General features: G+C 41.8%; 1 protein-coding gene across 6 annotated transcripts in view; it reads right to left on the bottom strand.

Moving 5' to 3' along the window:
* Positions 1-17,271, bottom strand: part of PLCH2 (phospholipase C eta 2) — a 205,855-nt gene that overhangs the window by 81,356 nt on the left and 107,228 nt on the right. For all 6 annotated transcript variants that reach the window (XM_089534368.1, XM_089534369.1, XM_089534372.1 and 3 more), the window contains exons 2-4: positions 14,241-14,387; positions 13,021-13,264; positions 12,055-12,184 (exon numbers count right to left, since the gene is read on the bottom strand). In XM_089534368.1, coding sequence (XP_089390494.1) covers positions 12,055-12,184; positions 13,021-13,264; positions 14,241-14,387 — 521 coding nt within the window. The remainder of the gene's footprint in view (positions 1-12,054; positions 12,185-13,020; positions 13,265-14,240; positions 14,388-17,271) is intronic.

Here is a 17,271-nt window from a genome sequence, read left to right as displayed (position 1 = left end):
CAAATTCATCACAATTGGATTATGATCTGATAGTGGTTTCCCCAATATCTCAGAAGATTGTACATAGGGGAGCAAAGCCTTAGATGCTAAAAATAAGTCTATTCTAGAGAAAGAATTATATACCTCTGAAAAAAATGTGAATTCTCTTGTCTCTCCATACTTAAATCTCCAAACATCGGAGAGTTTTAGGTCATCCATCATATGAAAAAAAGTTCTAGGCAGTTTACCTTGGTGTTTCTTGATATTTCTTCCTGTTATAGATTTCCTATCTATACTTGGGTTTATTACAGCATTAAAATCGCCTAGAAGTAAAACATTATCATAAGATAACTTTTGAATTTTTTTATGTAAATTGGAGAAAAAGATTTCTTTGTTTTCATGAGGTGCATATATACCTATAGCCAAAACTACAAGATTCCTTAGCTTGATTTCAACTGCTATAATAGATCCATTATCATCACAAAATATTTCTTTAGAGTTAAATTTTTTACTAACATATAATGCTATTCCTTTTTTCTTTTTATTTGTAGCTGAAAAATAACATTCCCCCAATTTGGGGTTCCTTAGAAATCTTATTTCTTCAGTTTTAATTTTAGTTTCCTGGATACAAATAATGTCTCCTTTTTGTTTTTCCAATTGGTGAAAGATTATGCTTCTTTTATGCTTGGAATTTATCCCTTTCACATTCCATGATATTATCTTAGTTGTCATTATGGTTGTTGTAGTTGTTGTTGTTATTGTTCCACCCCTTCCACCCCTTTCTTTATTTATTTATTTTGTTGGGTATACAATAAAAACACAAAGAATGAGCAACGATAGTAATCTTGGTATTTGGGAATCAAGCCAAAAGATCTATTTCCGTTCTTTCTAACGGTTTAAATCTTTCCAGTTCTTTTTCTTCTTCCGGTCTTTTCCCTGTCTCTTTATCCTTTTCGTTATTTTTACTCTGTTTCCATTCTCTCATTGGGTGATTCCTTTCTAATCTCTTTCCTCCATTTTCTTTATCATCTCGTCTTAGTTTCATTTCCATTTCATTAGCTTTCTCTAAAGTATCTATTTTATATCTCTTTTGCTTGTAAGAAAAAGATAGTCCTTCAATCCGTTCCCATCTAAATTCTACATTCATATTCTTCAGGAGTTGCGTTAGTGGTTTATATTTTTGTCTATTTAACATTATTTGTGGAGGAATGTCTTTAAATATTTTAATCTCTGTATCGTCAATCCATAATTTTGATTCATAGCTTCTCTGGATGAATTTATCTCTAATTTTGGTTCTCGTAAAGCAAACTGCTATATCTCTTGGAGTATTTCTATCTTTATTTTGAAGGGATGAGTTTATTCTGAAAGTTTTATCAATTTCTAGTTCCAGTTCTTCTGCTGTTGTTTCAATATACATGGCTAAAGCAGGAATCAGTCTTTCATATAGATCTTCTTTATTTTTCTCCATTAATCCTCTTAATTTAATGCATTTTTCCCTGTACCGTAGTTCATTATTCCATTCCATGCGTCGGTACTCCTCTTGTTGTTGATTGATGTCTTTAGAAGATTTTTCCAACAAATTAGTCCTTTCTTTTATTTGTTCAACTTCTTTCTGAGTTTTATTTAAGTCTGTTGTTAATTTATCTATTTTTTTCCCAAAGAATTCCAATTCCTTTTTGACGTCTTTCCTTATTTCTGATCTTGTATCTTTTATTTCCTCTCTTAATTCTGCGCATGCAACTCTAATATCTTCCTTAGTTTCTAGTCTTGCGTCCTTAATTTCCTGTTGTAGTTTTCTTATTTCATCCAAAATCCGAATATTTGGATCAATTATTTTAATTGAATCTTCCATAGAACCTCTTCTTTGTGTTGTTAATAGAAGCTGAGATTGGGTTGATCCTTTGTTTGTTTTTGCCATGATTTCTTTTTTTTGTTGCTGTTCTTCCTAATTTACAATTTATGAGTTAAGGTTAATATTAAGATTAAGAGAGTAAGATCTATAACTAATAACCAATAACAATTAGTTCTATACCCAAACAATCAATATAGTGATATCTCTCAAAAATCTCAATCAACTCAATCTCTTATTTTATCATACCACATTCAGAATATTACACTTCCATTTCGTTTCCCCTTATTTCTTCTCCTAATTTAAACACTTATCTTCCTATTTTAAACCCAAAATTTATCAAATTTATAATCTTAGTAAACATTTTATAAGAATAATTCTAACATAAGTTATACAGTTAAGCAGCTTACTTTCTTAGTATCTCTAATAATATATTATATTACATTAATTTAATTTCCAATTCAGTCTTACTCTTTCTTTCTCTTTTCGTCTTGTAGATTCTCTTGTCTCCATATAATTTCTTCAGAAGCACACAAACGCTTCTACCTTCAGCAAACACAAAGTCTAAAGTAAAGCTCCAAAAATCTCTTTCTCCATCTACTTTTCCCTTTGCTTAATCCACTCCCCGTTTTCCTTCCACCTCTGTGGTCCCTTGAGCTTTCCTCCCCTTTATGGGTGTGTTCTGTTTGTTAGAGGCTTCTAGAAATTATAGTCCAGCACTCAAACACTTCTGTTTCCAGCAAAACACAAAGCCTAAAATAAAGTTCCAAAAATCTCCTTCTCTATCTGTTGCAAAACACAGAGCCTAAAGTAAAGCCCCAGGAAGCTCTTTATCTGCTTTTCCCCTTTGCCAAGTCCACTCCACGTTTTCCTTCCACCTCTACAGTCTCTTCAGCTTTATGGGTGTGTTCTGTTTGTTTAGAGGCTTCTGGGAGTTGTAGTTCAGCCCTCAAACACTTCTGTTTCCAGCAAAACACAAAGCCTAAAGTAAAGTTCCAAAAATCTCCTTCTCTATCTGTTGCAAAACACAGAGCCTAAAGTAAAGCCCCAGGAAGCTCTTTATCTGCTTTTCCCCTTTGCCAAGTCCACTCCACGTTTTCCTTCCACCTCTACAGTCTCTTCAACTTTATGGGTGTGTTCTGTTTGTTTAGAGGCTTCTGGGAGTTGTAGTTCAGCCCTCAAACACTTCTGTTTCCAGCAAAACACAAAGCCTAAAGTAAAGTTCCAAAAATCTCCTTCTCTATCTGTTGCAAAACACAGAGCCTAAAATAAAGCCCCAGGAAGCTCTTTATCTGCTTTTCCCCTTTGCCAAGTCCACTCCACGTTTTCCTTCCACCTCTACAGTCTCTTCAGCTTTATGGGTGTGTTCTGTTTGTTTAGAGGCTTCTGGGAGTTGTAGTTCAGCACACAAACGCTTCTGTTTCCAGCAAAACACAAAGCCTAAAGTAAAGTTCCAAAAATCTCCTTCTCTATCTGTTGCAAAACACAGAGCCTAAAGTAAAGCCCCAGGAAGCTCTTTATCTGCTTTTCCCCTTTGCCAAGTCCACTCCACGTTTTCCTTCCACCTCGGCAGTCTCTTCAGCTTTATGGGTGTGTTCTGTTTGTTAGAGGCTTCTGGGAGTTGTAGTTCAGCACACAAACGCTTCTGTTTCCAGCAAAACACAAAGCCTAAAACAGAAGTCCAAAAACCTCCCTCTCTATCTGCAGCAAAATACAGAGCCCAAAGTAAAGCTCCAAAAAGGCTCTTTCTCTGTCTGCTTTTCCCCTTTACCTAGCCCACTCCGCGTTTTCCTCCCACCTCTGCAGTCCTTTCAGCTTTTCTCCCCTTTATGGGTGTGTTCTGTTTATTAGAGATTTCTGGGAGTTGTAGTCCAGTACACAAAACGTTTCTACCTCCAGCAAAATATAAGCAGAGATAAAACTCCAAAAACCTCCTTTTCCGTCTTCAGCAGAACACAGAGCCTAAGGTAGAGCGCCAAAAAGCTCTTTATCTGTCTTCTTTCCCCTTTGCCTAGTCCACTCCACGTTTTCCTTCCACCTCTGCAGTCCCTTCAGTTTTATGGGTGTATTCTGTTTGTTAGAGGTTTCTGGGAGTTGGAGTCCAACACACAAACGCTTCTGCCTCCAGCGAGATTTGTAAGTCCAAACCAGATCCAAAATAAAGCTCAAAAAAAAAAAAAACCTCTTTCTTTCTGTCACCATGGAAAATCCAGGAGTAATTTTTGTGGGTTAGTCCAATTGTATTCTAGCTTACATGTGCAGCTCTTTTGTAGCTTTCTCAGCGTGGAAGACTTCTTCCCCCGTACTAATACGGTTACAACAATGGGTGTCCACAACTCTTCGGTCTAAGAATAATAACCCACCTGGGCATTTCCTTAGACCCCCCTTTGAGTTGCCAGGTTATTCTTGTATCCCAACAAGAATATGGACGGGTAAATTGTAGCCCCGTTCCACCAAGTACCATTGTTGTGAAGGCTAGGGTTTGGGAACTCCTCTAACCCATGTCCTCCTCAGATTCTTCCCACACCGGAAGTCATGTTCTCTCTGAAATTTTGAGTGTTGAATGTTCCCTTAGGTTTTTTTTTAAAGCCAAAAATGGGTCCTGGAACAGATCATCTCCGAACTCTCAATGGAAGCCAAGATGATCAAATTGAGGCTGTCATACTTTGGCCACATCATGAGATTTCATGACTCGCTGGATAAAGACAATAATGCTAGAAATGGTAGAGAGTAGTAGAATAAAGAGGAAGACTGCACTCCAGATGGATGGATTCATTCAAGGAGATCATGGGCCTGAATTTATAGGACTTAAGAGGAGCGGAGGACAGGGGGTCTTGGAGATGTTTCATCAACAGGTTTTCCATGAGTTGGGGTCAGTTTGAAGGCAGTTATCAAGAACAGCCCCAGACAGAATGGCTAGTGGTTAGGAAGCATATATACCTTGTTTCAGCAATGTTTGAAGAGCCATGGGATCCCTATCCCTGTCCTACTGTTTCACAGTGCAAAAATACTAATTCATATTGCACACGCCATTGTTATCCGCCCAGAAAAATCTTCCAGCAACTCATGAATAAGTAAGCCAAAAGGGCTCAAAGGGACGTACTCAACCTTGTCCATTAGAAATCTGATATTTCTCTACGTAAAGAAACAAGAAATCTAAAGGAGAGCCCAAAAAGCCTCCCGCCGGGTGAGCAAGACTGGCGCACATTCAACCAGAGAGGATCAAACCGAGTCGACAAATGTAGAGTAAGGAAGACTGGAGGTATAATGGAAGAAAAAGCCATTCATCCAGAACAGGTAGTACATCCTCTTTGCTGAAAAGGACAATGCCGTTTGAACACCGCTGCCGTGCGTCGGTCCACAGGCTTGCCTTACAGAAGTTTGAGTTCGAACCAAGAAGATGTTAAGAGGTCAAGAGTAAAGGAAAGGATCAGAGCATGCAAATCTCAATGCGCAGAGATGCTTCCCCCGCCTCCAGCTGAGGCTCTCCACTTCAGACACTTGCTAGAGACAAAGGATTGTGCTGTATGTTGGCAATGTAAGAAGGTGACGGAGAGTTAGTATCTGAAGTCAAAGCAATTTCTTGTACAAATAAGGCCAAATAGAGTAATAGTCAAGTATGAATCCAAAGGGACAGAAGCAGAGGACATGGCCTAAGAGGAGCTGTCGTTCTGGGCTTGGAGCAAGCCAAGGAGTTGGTGGAGAGATAAGGCTGTTGGGTATCTTTTCTCTAAAGATAGGCTTGGGTGTCTAGTTTAGGAGGCTTCTCATGTAACGCTGGCCATAATCTTCTTAGTTCCCTGGGTCACTTGATACCATTCTGTATCCTTTCTCCTTGCCGCTGTCAGCATGGGGTGTGATGGACCAACACAAGGCTAGTGCCTCTACCTGGAAATGGCCTGGTGACACAACATGAGCCCTCCTCCTAGATTCCTAGTTGAAGCTCATTAATGTATTAAACTTCTAGGAACGAGGTTATAACTTCTAGGAATCTCACAAACCTGGTCAGAAAAGCTTTAAACTGAGTTCCTCCACAACTGGGAAGGAAGATGGTATTGGAGACTGCAGTGGGGAACCAACTACTGGGGCAATAGCTTCAATGATACAGGAAAATTACAACCCAGCAATTGGTCAGATGAGAACCCATGGTCACGATGTATAGGAGTTTCTTAAAGATGAGAGATTGAAGCCACCAATTCCAATGAGGAAGAAAAGTAGCATCTAAAGAAACCAAAGGGCATGTCCAAAAAACATCCCGATGAGTTTAAAGGACCCTTTGGATGTAGTCTCACAGCCACTCTTAATCATCTTTGGCTTCACTTACAGATAAGTTGGTGTGCGATCCGAATCAATGGATCAATTTGACATTGGATCATGGTTTACACTCCAGTTGCCTCGATTGTGTTTTCTATCCATTTCTGCCACCAATATAACCTACTTGTGGCTCCCGTTCACCAAGGAATCGATTCAAAATGATTCACTTCCATCCAGCCAAAGGGAAAATTTGAACCGATTCCGATCTGCTTGTGGTTCACACTTTCGCAGAATCGATTTATCGAAACATAAGTGGGAAACATCAGCATCAAAAAGACGTGGGTTAAATGGATTAAGTGGGAACCAGGGTCATTTGAACCAGTTCAAATCCGGTTTAAAAGGTCGTGGGAATGATCCCTTTGACAATTCCTGAGAAACAGGAGAGGTAGAGGGCAAATACTGTTCCCATTTTCAAAAGGGGAAAAAAAAGAGGACCCAAGCAACTACCAACCAGTCAACGTAATATCGATACCAGGGAAAGGTCTAGACCAGATCATTAAAAAGTCAGCTTGTGCGCACCTATATAGGAATGTTGTGATTATTAAGAGCCAGCGTGGGTTTCTCCAAAAACAAGTCATGCTAAATTAATCTTATCATATTTTTTTCCTATAGAGTTACAAGCTCGGTGTATCAGGGGAGTGCTGTCAGTGCAGTACATCTTGATTTCCGTAATGCTTTTGACAAGGTCGCTCCTGACATTCTTGCAGGCCAGCTGCCGAACTGTGGGCCAGGCAGCGTTACAGATAGATGGAGCGTATTCGTCAATATTCACCCTGCATTATGGAGAGAGGTGACTACTGGGGTTCCTCAGGGTTTTGCTCTGCAGGCAATGATGTTTAATATATTTATCAATGACGTGGATGATGGACTGCAGGGCAGGCTTATCAAATTGGCAGATGACACCAAATTAGAAGGAGCAGCTAATAAACTCATTTGAGAAGTGGTGCTGGAGAAGTGTGCTGAGGATATCGTCGACAGCCAAACCCCCCACAAATAAATGGTCCTAGAACAGATCAGGGATGCAGTAGCTTAATGGTTAAGATGCCAGTTCTGGTGATTGGAAGATCAGCAGGTTGGCAGTTTGAGGCCCGGGTGCCACATAATGGGGTGCACTCCCATCACTAGTCCCAGCTTCTGCCAACCTAGCAGTTCAAAAGCATGCAAATGCAAGTAGATAGATAGGTACCACTTCTCAGTTGGAAGGTAACAACGTTTGGTGCTGTCACACTGACCACATGGCCGCCAGAGCAGTCCTTGTACAACTCTGGCTCTTCGGCTTAGGAACGGGGATGAGCACCGACTGCTATAGTCGGTTACGACTAGACATTCATGTCAAGGGACTACCTTTACCTTTACCTTTAGAACAGATCAAGCCAGAAATATCCTTGGAATCCAAGATCCTAGAATCATAGAGTTGGAAGAGACCCCAAGGGCCATCCAGTCCAACCCCATTCTGCCATGCAGGAACTCTCAATCAAAGCATCCCTGACATATGGCCATCCAGCCTCTGTTTAAAGACCTCCAAGGAAGGAGACTCCACTACACTCCGATGATTAATCTGAAGCTGCCATACTTTGGCCACATCATGAGAAGGCGCGACTCATTCGAAAAGACAACAATGCTAGGAAAGTTGGAGGAAAGTAGAAAGAGAGGAAGCGGTAGTGATTCCCAAACTCTGATCTTCAAGGTGTTTGGGACTTCAGTCACCAGAAGCCTCAGCCACCTGACCCAGTGGTCTGGAATTCTGGGAGCTGAAGACGAAAACACATGCAAAGCCAGTGTTTGGGAATCACTGTGCTAGATGGGTGGATTCGATTAAGGAAGTCACAGGCATAGAATACTAGACTCCTGGAATCATAGAGTTGGAAGAGACCAAAAGGGCCATCTGGTCCAACCCCATTCTGCCATGCAGGAACTCACAATCAAAGTATACCCAACAGATGGCCATCCAGCCTCTGTTTAAAGACCTCCAAAGAAGGAGTCCACCACTTTCCAAGGGAGTGTTTTCCACTGTCAAACAGCTCTTATGGTTAGGAGGTTCTTCCTAATCTTTACATGGAATCTCTTTTCCTATAGCTTGCATCCACTGTTTTGTGTTCTAATTTCTGGAGCAGCAGAAAACAAGCTTGCTCCCTCCTCAATATGACATCCCTTCAAATATTTAAACAGGGCTATCATGTCACCTCTTAACCATCTCTTCTCCAGGTTAAACATCCCCAGCTCCTTAATTCATTCTTCATAGGACATGGTTCCCAGACCTTTCACCATTTTAGTCGCCCTCCTTTGGACACATGGCTCCAGTTTCTCCACATCCTTTTTAAACTGTGGTGCCCAGAACGGGACACAATATTCCAGGTGAGGCCTGACCAAAGCAGAAAACAGTGGCCCTATTACTTCTCTTGATCTAGACACTATACTTCTATTGATGCAGCCTAAAATCGCATTGGCCTTTTTAGCTGCCGCATTGCACTAAATCGCACTCATGTTCAACTTGTGGTCTACTAGGACTCACATCCCTTTTAAACGGATAAGTCTCCTTAAGCCAGTTGTCCCCCATCCTATATCTATGCATTTCATTTTTTCTACCTAAGTGCAGTATCTTACATTGCTCCCCACTGAATTTCATTTTGTTAGTTTTGTCCCAGCCTCCTAACCTATTAAGTCATGAATCTTCAAGGAGTAAGAATAGGGGAAGATGGGGAGTCTTGGAGATATAGCATCCACAGGGTCACCAGGGTGGTCAACAACAAAACCTAATGCCCCAGAATTCAAAATGACCTTGCAGACAACTCACTTGTACACAAGCATTAGGCAAATTAAACAATTCTTCCGTTGCAAAATCAATACAAAGCAATACCAGACTGAGAAATATATGCAGCAGGCAAAACTAGAATGGTATCCAGCAATGCAAAAGCACAGCATCAACATCAAGAAATCATTCCAGTCTCAAAAACCTTGTGAAAAAGACAGGTTCTTCCTTGATGCCTTGAAGGCAAGTTGAGATTTAGGGTAGACAGGCCTCCATGGAGAGAGACTTCCATAGAGTTTGTGCCATCATTGGAAACGTTCCAATCCTGATAAGCCTCCATTGGATTTCAATCACTGAAGGTAGCGGGAGCAGGACAGCAGGACAAAAGAGAAGCCATATGCCACTTGCTATTTTTGGGATCTGTCCCTCCTAGACTTTAGTTAGCGCCTGGAAAACTTCCTCTTTCTCTGTTTTTTAAAACTGTATTTCCACGCTGGATGCTGAGGTAAGTAAATAAGTCAGTTTCACAAATTCTCAGAGGAATAGTCTCCTTGGTCATTGCATGTTATATAGTTGAGCCTTTAGAATCATAGAATCATAGAATCGTAGAGTTGGAAGAGACCCCAAGGGCCATCCAGTCCAACCCCATTCTGCCATGCAGGAACTCTCCATCAAAACATCCCCGATAGATGGCCATCCAGCCTCTGTTTAAAGACCTCTAAGGAAGGAGACCCCAATACACTCTGAGGAAGGAGTGTGTTCCACTGTCGAACAGCCCTTACTCTCAGGACGTTCCTCCTAATGTTGAGCTGGAATCTCTTTTCCTGGAGCTTGCATCCATTGTTCCGGGTCCTATTCTCTGGAGCAGCAGAAAACAATCTTGCTCCCTCCTCAATATGACATCCCTTCAAATATTTAAACAGGGCTATCATATCACCTCTTAACCATCTCTTCTCCAGGCTAAACATCCCCAGCTCCGTAAGGCATTCCTCTTAGGGCAGCAATGTCCAAATTCTGGTCCTCCAGTTGTTTTGGACTTCAGCTCCCAGAAGCCTCAGCCACCTTGGCCAATGGTTTGGGATTCTGGCAGCTGAAGTCCAAAACACCTGGAGGGCCAGAGTTTGGACATCACTGTCATAGGGCATGGTATCAAGATGCTTCACCATTTTAGTCACCCTCCTTTGGACACATGGCTCCAGTCTCTCAATGTCCTTTTTAAATTGTGGTCCCCAGAACTGGACACAATATTCCAGGTGGGGCCTGACTAAAGCAGAATAGAGTGGCACTATTACTTCTCTTGATCTAGACACTGTACATGTATTGATGCAGCCTTAAACTGCATTGGTCTTTTTAGCTGCTGCATCACACTGTTGACTCATGTACAACTTGTGGTCTATTTGGACTCCTAGATCCATGTAGTTTCGTTCAGCCATGTGTCCCCCATAATCCTATATCTGTGCATTTCATTTTTCCGCCCTTAGTGGAATTTCTCTGTGTTGAATTTCATTTTGTTAGCTTTGGCCCAGCTTTCTAGTCTATTCTGGTCATTTTGAATCTTGATCCTGTCCTCTGGAGCATTAGCTACTCCTCCTAATTTGGTGTCATCTGCAAATTCGATAAGTATGTCCTCTATTCCTTCATCCAAGTCATTGACAAAGATGTTAGCTTTACTTAAACAAAAAATAAAAACAAATAAATGAAATGAAGTCAGTCAATTTCACAAATTCTCAAAGGAAAATGCTCCTTTTGTCCTTCTATATTACATAGCTAAGCCATTAACACTAGGAAGTAATTGTATATGTGTGTGCATGAGAGAAAGTGTGTACTGTGTGTGTACAGTTTGTGTGTTCCATTTGTACGCTCCTTTTCTACTAAAGTGGGACCCAAGGCAGCTCCCAGACAGAATGAATTAAAACACCTAGGTCACATAAAAGCCTCTTTCCTTGCTGGCAAAAAACTCTTCCATCCCTATGGAAGAATCGGAACTAAATATCCACAACGTTTAGGATTTCGGGTCATTCGGTGGCACTTTACCACCTGGCAACCTTCAGACAGATCATGGTTTATTTTTAGAGACAGATACACAGGATCTGAATGAGAAATGCTGCCAGCCTCCTCACGGATTTTGCCCTTCAAAATTCCTTGGTGTTTTGACTGAAGGAAAGTTAAAAAACCTGCAAGTCTCATTTTTTCACTTCACTTCTGGTCTCAGTTTCAGAAACTACCCCTTAAAGAGACGTAGCTGTGAGGATTAGAGGATGAATGTGGCACGACCCACACCCAAATGTGCAGAAATGCAAAACGGATGCCACCTGGATGGAAAATGCAAGGCTGGCATCTGCAAGTAGCAATGAGCATGAAAGTGTGGTCTCTAGTGAAAGGAAAGCATGACAAAGTGACCATAACTCCTAAATAAGTCGTGTTGATGGAATCAATTTGCTTAGACATAGAAAAGGATATAAGGGCCCGAACGAACAGGCCAAAATAAAGCTGCTTCGGATCACTTTGGAGGTATGCTGTTTAAATGACACATGCATCTTAAGAGGCCAGAAGCTGTGCCAAAGATGCGCCCCAGACCTTAGGACTGGAGCATGGCTTTGGTGTGGCTTTTGGACTCTTAGCATTTAAACAGCATTCCTCCAAAGGGACCCGAAGCAGCTTTATTTTGTCCTGTCTGTTCGGGCACATAGTTTGGAAACAGCGCTTGCTCCTTGTTGGCAAGTTTGTGTCTATGCCTTTAGTTGTTCAACGGCTGCCACTAAAGAAGAATTCCAAATCTAAACCAATCTCAAATTGGTTTGCTGTCTATACCCGACTATAAGTTGACCTCATGTATAAGTCGAGCAACCAAAGTTGTGGATTTTGATCTGACCCATGGATAAGTCGAGGGCAAAACTTAGAGGCATGTCACAAAGGATATAAAACACAAAGCTATATATTATACATGAGTGTATACTGCAATTGCTTGTTCTAAAATTGGAGGCTACCAAGCATCAATCGACTTAGCATTGTGTCATTAAATACACTGCTGAGTTCATTGTACTTTCAGACTCCTCATCCGCCTTAAAAGAAAATCCCCTCCGCAGTGTTGCTATTGCGGTCTTCTAACCTGAAAACATGGACACCAACATTGTCAGATGCAACCGTGACCAGCAACCCTTACCTTGAACATCTGCTTGACTTTCTGCCGGGGAAGGTTGACGTTCAGCTTGTGCATCAGCTGAAGCACCTCATTGATGCTCAGGCTCCCGTCGCCGTTTTTATCCGCTTCGTCAAATGTTTGTTTCAACCACATTTGGCAGGAGTTAAGGAAAGGGAAGAGAGAAATCTGGAAGAGCAAACCAAGGTGAGGCCACCCAGAACAAGGACTTGAAAGGCCAGAAAGTACTGACTAGAAAGAATCGACAACGCAATAATGATAAGCTAGCGCTAGTGCGTCTTTCGTCCATTGGACAAGATTATTTCTTCACTGCATATAAGAAATGGTATTGATGGATAACAGATCGCTCTTGTTTAGTGTTCGGTGTCGCTCCCCATGGGAGACCTTTTCTTAGCTTTGCTACCTGAGATGCTTTAGCTGACTATAGGAGTTTTTCACACTGGGGCTGATTCCAGCATTAAAGAGAGATTAAAGCGCATTTAAAGCATCCCACAAGGCAAGTAACTGCGCAAATGGTGATCACACGCAATTGCGCAAATACAATGACATCAGAAATGTATTGTCATTGAAACCCCAAAAGTGGAAAGATGTGCATTAAGGCTTCTTTGTGACCACTTTAATGTGCGACGTCATGTGAAATCGTTACATGATTTTGCCAGGATACTCATGGGATAAAGTCCCGATCTTCTTCGCATGATAAACTCCAATGATGGGGACAAGCTATGGGATATTTCCTCTGACCATTGGTTATTCCCCAATAAGACCATTTATATATCCATTTATCTCAAATAAGTAACTGGCATGAAGTTATGGTTCTCCTTTTTTGGACTACAACTACGAGAATCTTTCAGCCACCATGATGGCTGGGGGATTCTGGGCATTATAGTCCAAAATGCAACCTTTCCAGGCTCTGACGGCTTGCAGATATCTTGTGCCCATCAGCCCCCCATTTGACCTCTGGCAGGATACTGGTCTCTGGTCCTCTGGCGTTTGGACAAGCTGTCTTCATCGCTGATCCCCGCCATCAAGTACTTGAGTCCAGTGATCCAGGTCCGAGCCTCCTCTCCGCTGGAGGACACCAGGTCCAGCGATTCCATGTGGTCCCCATAGTAAATGCTGAAGCAACAGTTGGGGTCAAAGCTGCCGTCGGCGTAGCGCTGGAAGATCTCCGACTGCTTCCCCTCGCACACCTCTTGGATGGAATCGATGGAGACTGAAAGAACAAAACAAAGAAGGGGTGAAATGATGGAGGTGGACCCAGTGCTAGATAAGCAGAAGTAGAAGAAGACATCCCCTTTGAGACCATACTTTTCACCTGGCGTGCATTTGCTACTTTGGCCTCCTTCCCGCTACCATGAATTTGGAGTCATGGAGTCCCTTGGTAGACTATGGCACTCAAATAGAGGACTAAGTTTGACTCTGTGAGTCATAAATTGTACAGACCTGCCATAGGACACATTGCACACATTGCACCCCCCTTTGAAAGCAATGGGTAGCGTCCAAACATGCTGCTGTGCTTACTCTTTCCACAAGGGCTTCATTTCCGCTACCTTTTAAACCGGATCGCAATTGGGATTGAACTGGTTCAAATGACCCTGGTTCCCACTTCAATCGAATTGCTGAAGCAATTCAGAGAGGGGGGCCATGCACCAGGCCTACTTAACCTGCATCTTTTTGACGCTGATTTTTGATGCGTCTTTTTGGAGAAATCGATGCCGCGCAAGTGTGAACCAGATGCGGATCAGAATTGATTTAAATTTGCCCTTCGACCGGCTGGAGCAGGTCCGTTTTGAATTGATTTATGCATGAATGTGAACCACAAGTGGATTATTAAATGCAATCAGGGCAAATGTAGTGTGAACCAAGCTCCGCTATCGAACCGATCCATCGATTCGGATCGCACGCCGATTTATCTGTAAATGGGAATGAGGCCACTAATCTTTCCTTTTTGTAAGTTTCGGGGTAAGACTTTGGGCAGGTACCTTCTCAAGACCTCTCCAATGGTTAAAGCCTATAGCCATAGAAACTTAAATGCTACAGTCTTGGCTCTTTCTTCCTCAGATCCTTTTTGCTGTCTGATCCTGTCTGTTGCATATTTACTGCTCTGTCATCACAACAAGCAACATTGAATGTGAAATGATCCTGAGATAATGTCACTTTCCAGACAATACTCTACTCCACACACTTACTTTTGGCTTTTTCATTCTTTCGCGAGGGTCTCCAGCGAATGCACGACTTGTGTTCGTCCAAATAGTAGAAACGGACAAGGCCTTTAGAACTGCCCCGGAGTTTGATCATCTGAGTTCCCGCTTGCATGGAGCTCATACATTTTTCCACTGTGCAAAAAGACAGAAAACAAAAGGCACATTACGCAAAGTACAATAACATCCGAAACACCCAAAGCAGTGATTCCTTTATTGGACCAACCAATAAATGGTGGAGCATTGGCTTTCACATAGGAAGGCATACCTTTTTGTCTCTCAAAGTGCAAGTCTTAGAAGTTTATCACACAAAGGCGATCGGGAGTTTATCCCATGAATATCCCAGGAAAAGCATGCCATTACGTAAAACCATTTCACATGACGTCGCACAAAACCCACCATTAAAATGGTGACAAAGAAGCATTAATATGCATCATTTTACTTTTAGGATGTCAGCGACAATGCATTTCTGATATCGCTTTATTTGCTCAATTGCATGTGATAATCATTTTTGCTTTATTTGCGGGATGCTTTAAATGCACTTTAATCTTTCTTTAATGCCAAAATTAGCCCCAGTATGATAAACTCCTTAGAGTAACGTTACCTAAGGCTGAATCTGCACTGAAGAATTAATGCAGTTTGACACCACTTTAGCCATCATGGTTCCAACCTATGGACTTCTGGGACTTGTAGTTGGTTGTGGCACCAGGACTCTCTAACAACAGTCCAAACACACTGCAGAAATAATCCAGTTTGAGACCACTATAACTGCCCTCGTTCAGTGCTAGAGAATTCTGGGAACTGTAGTTTTGTGCGCTTTCTCCGTCAGAGAGCTCTGGTGCCACAATAAACTATAGTTCCCAGGAGTCCCTAGTATGGAGCCAGGGCAGTTAATGCAGTCTCAAACTGGATTATTTCTTTGGACCAGAGAAGGCTAAATATCACACGAAACTACAAATCTTAGAATTTCATAGCATTGTGCGCCATGGCATTTAAAGCAGTATCAAACTGGGTTAATTCTTCAGTGCAGATCCAGCCCCAGTGTAAGTGTAAGTTATTCATCCCATGATTTTAACATCTTTTCAAAGTACAACCTTTAATAAATCAGATGTTGAGCTAAAGTACTGAAATGGAAAATGCATATCATTTTTAAATATATATTCAATGGGATTAAAATACATCAAGAGTAGATAATGATGCTGTGATAAAGTAAAACCAACCCTGGAACAATCAATGTTGATGCAAGAAATACATTTTGCCTGGAGTTTCATTGCTCCCAATGCAAAAAAGAGAAACCTTATGAATTATAGAAAATTCGGCATTGGACAAGCGAGTTTTAAAAATCCCAACTGAAATAGCATTAGGCAAGACAAGATAGATCCCCAAAATGTAGTTCTTAGTTCAGAATAGAAAGTGCACACAAGCAAACAATTTCTGGAGCTCCACAAATACATAAATACATTTAAATGTATGCACCTTTCTCTAGCAAATACTTTTTCCATGTGTATTAAGTCACATATGCTGCCATTCAGGGATCGCACTTCCAATATTTGATGAAGTAGACTTCAATTGCTGGGAAACGTAGGCTGCAATAAATCCCAAGTAGTTGTGGTTTGAGTGTTGGACTCTGATTCTGGAGACCAGAGTTCGAATCTCAGCTCAGTCATGGAAACCCACTGAGTGACCTTGGGCAAGTCACACTCTCTCAGCCTCAGGGGAAGGCAATGGCAAACCCCATCTGACCAAACGTGCCAAGAAAACCCCAGGATAGGGTCTCTCACCTAAGGACTTGAAGTCGCACAAGAAGAACAACAACAAAGTCTCACCAAAGTGTAGTTTAGGGGAGATACATAAGAACCTCAAACCCTCCATGGCAACCACTGCCATTATTAGTACAGTGCCAGCATATGCTGGAAGCGCGCACCGGAACAAGCCTCGGCGCATCTGGAAGGGGTAATGGCACATGCATCCATGGCACACGCATCCATGGCACATGCATCCATCGCATGCACAAGCCGAATTATCTTCTATGGGGCTCGAGCATACATAGAATTTCCCTTACGTGGGGGGGGGGGGGGTCCGGAACGTATCCCTTGCATAAGGGAAGAGCCCACTGTATTATTATTATTATTATTATTATTATTATTATTATTATGTTTACTTATAACCCACCTTCCTCCCAGTACAAGGACTCAAGGCGGCCATTGAGTGTAGACAATACTAGGCTAGATGGTAAGGCACCAGAACTCTCCAACAGAGAAAGCTAAATACCTAACCAAACTACAAATCCCAGAATTCCATAGCATTGAGCCAGGGCAGTTCAAGTGGTGCCAAACTGCATTACTTCTGCAGTGCAGATGAGGCCAACAATGAACAAAATCTCTCTTTCTCTCTCCGCACACATACACACACATGGGAAGAAAGGAAAAACAAATGCTAAAACCAATGCAGTGCAATCCAATGGTAAATTACATTAAGAGAGATGGTGGGAAATTGCTTTTCTCAGGGATATTCCTTAAATTTGATTCCTGGGAGGGAATGAGAAAGCAATATCCTTAAAATACAGTCGCTAGCAGGAGATCTCTGGACTACAAGCGGACAACAGCCACAGACATTCGCTGGAAGAAAAGATGCATATGCAGAAATGCCTTCTGCAATTCTCTTTATTAGGTTACTCCAGACAGGTAATCATTTTCTTGACACAGGTCCCAGGACTCTTACTTGCAGCAAAAGTGGTTTCCATGTCAGTGCTTTATATCATACATATAAAGAAAGACCTAGATAGAAAGAGGACTTTTTCACACGGAGGAATGTATCACCGTCCCAAAAGAAGAAGAAAGTCACATATGCAAGTCTCATATACAATCCGAAAACGCAAGAAATTACTCAGCAGCACAAACGAACGCAGCGTCCATCCCAAAGAGAAAGCAGTGTGAATGTGAATGAAATATCACATGAGTACGTACCCATCGTCTTCTTGATTTTGCATTGGTGTGTTTGCGCATGCGCAGGGAATACA

Source organism: Sceloporus occidentalis, unplaced genomic scaffold (assembly GCF_023333645.1).
Source record: "Sceloporus occidentalis isolate IW3139 unplaced genomic scaffold, rSceOcc1.0.p SCAF_8, whole genome shotgun sequence".
NCBI lineage: Eukaryota > Metazoa > Chordata > Lepidosauria > Squamata > Phrynosomatidae > Sceloporus > Sceloporus occidentalis.
The sequence above is the reverse complement of the archived record's forward strand: the minus strand, read 5'-3'. Positions and strand labels throughout refer to the sequence as shown.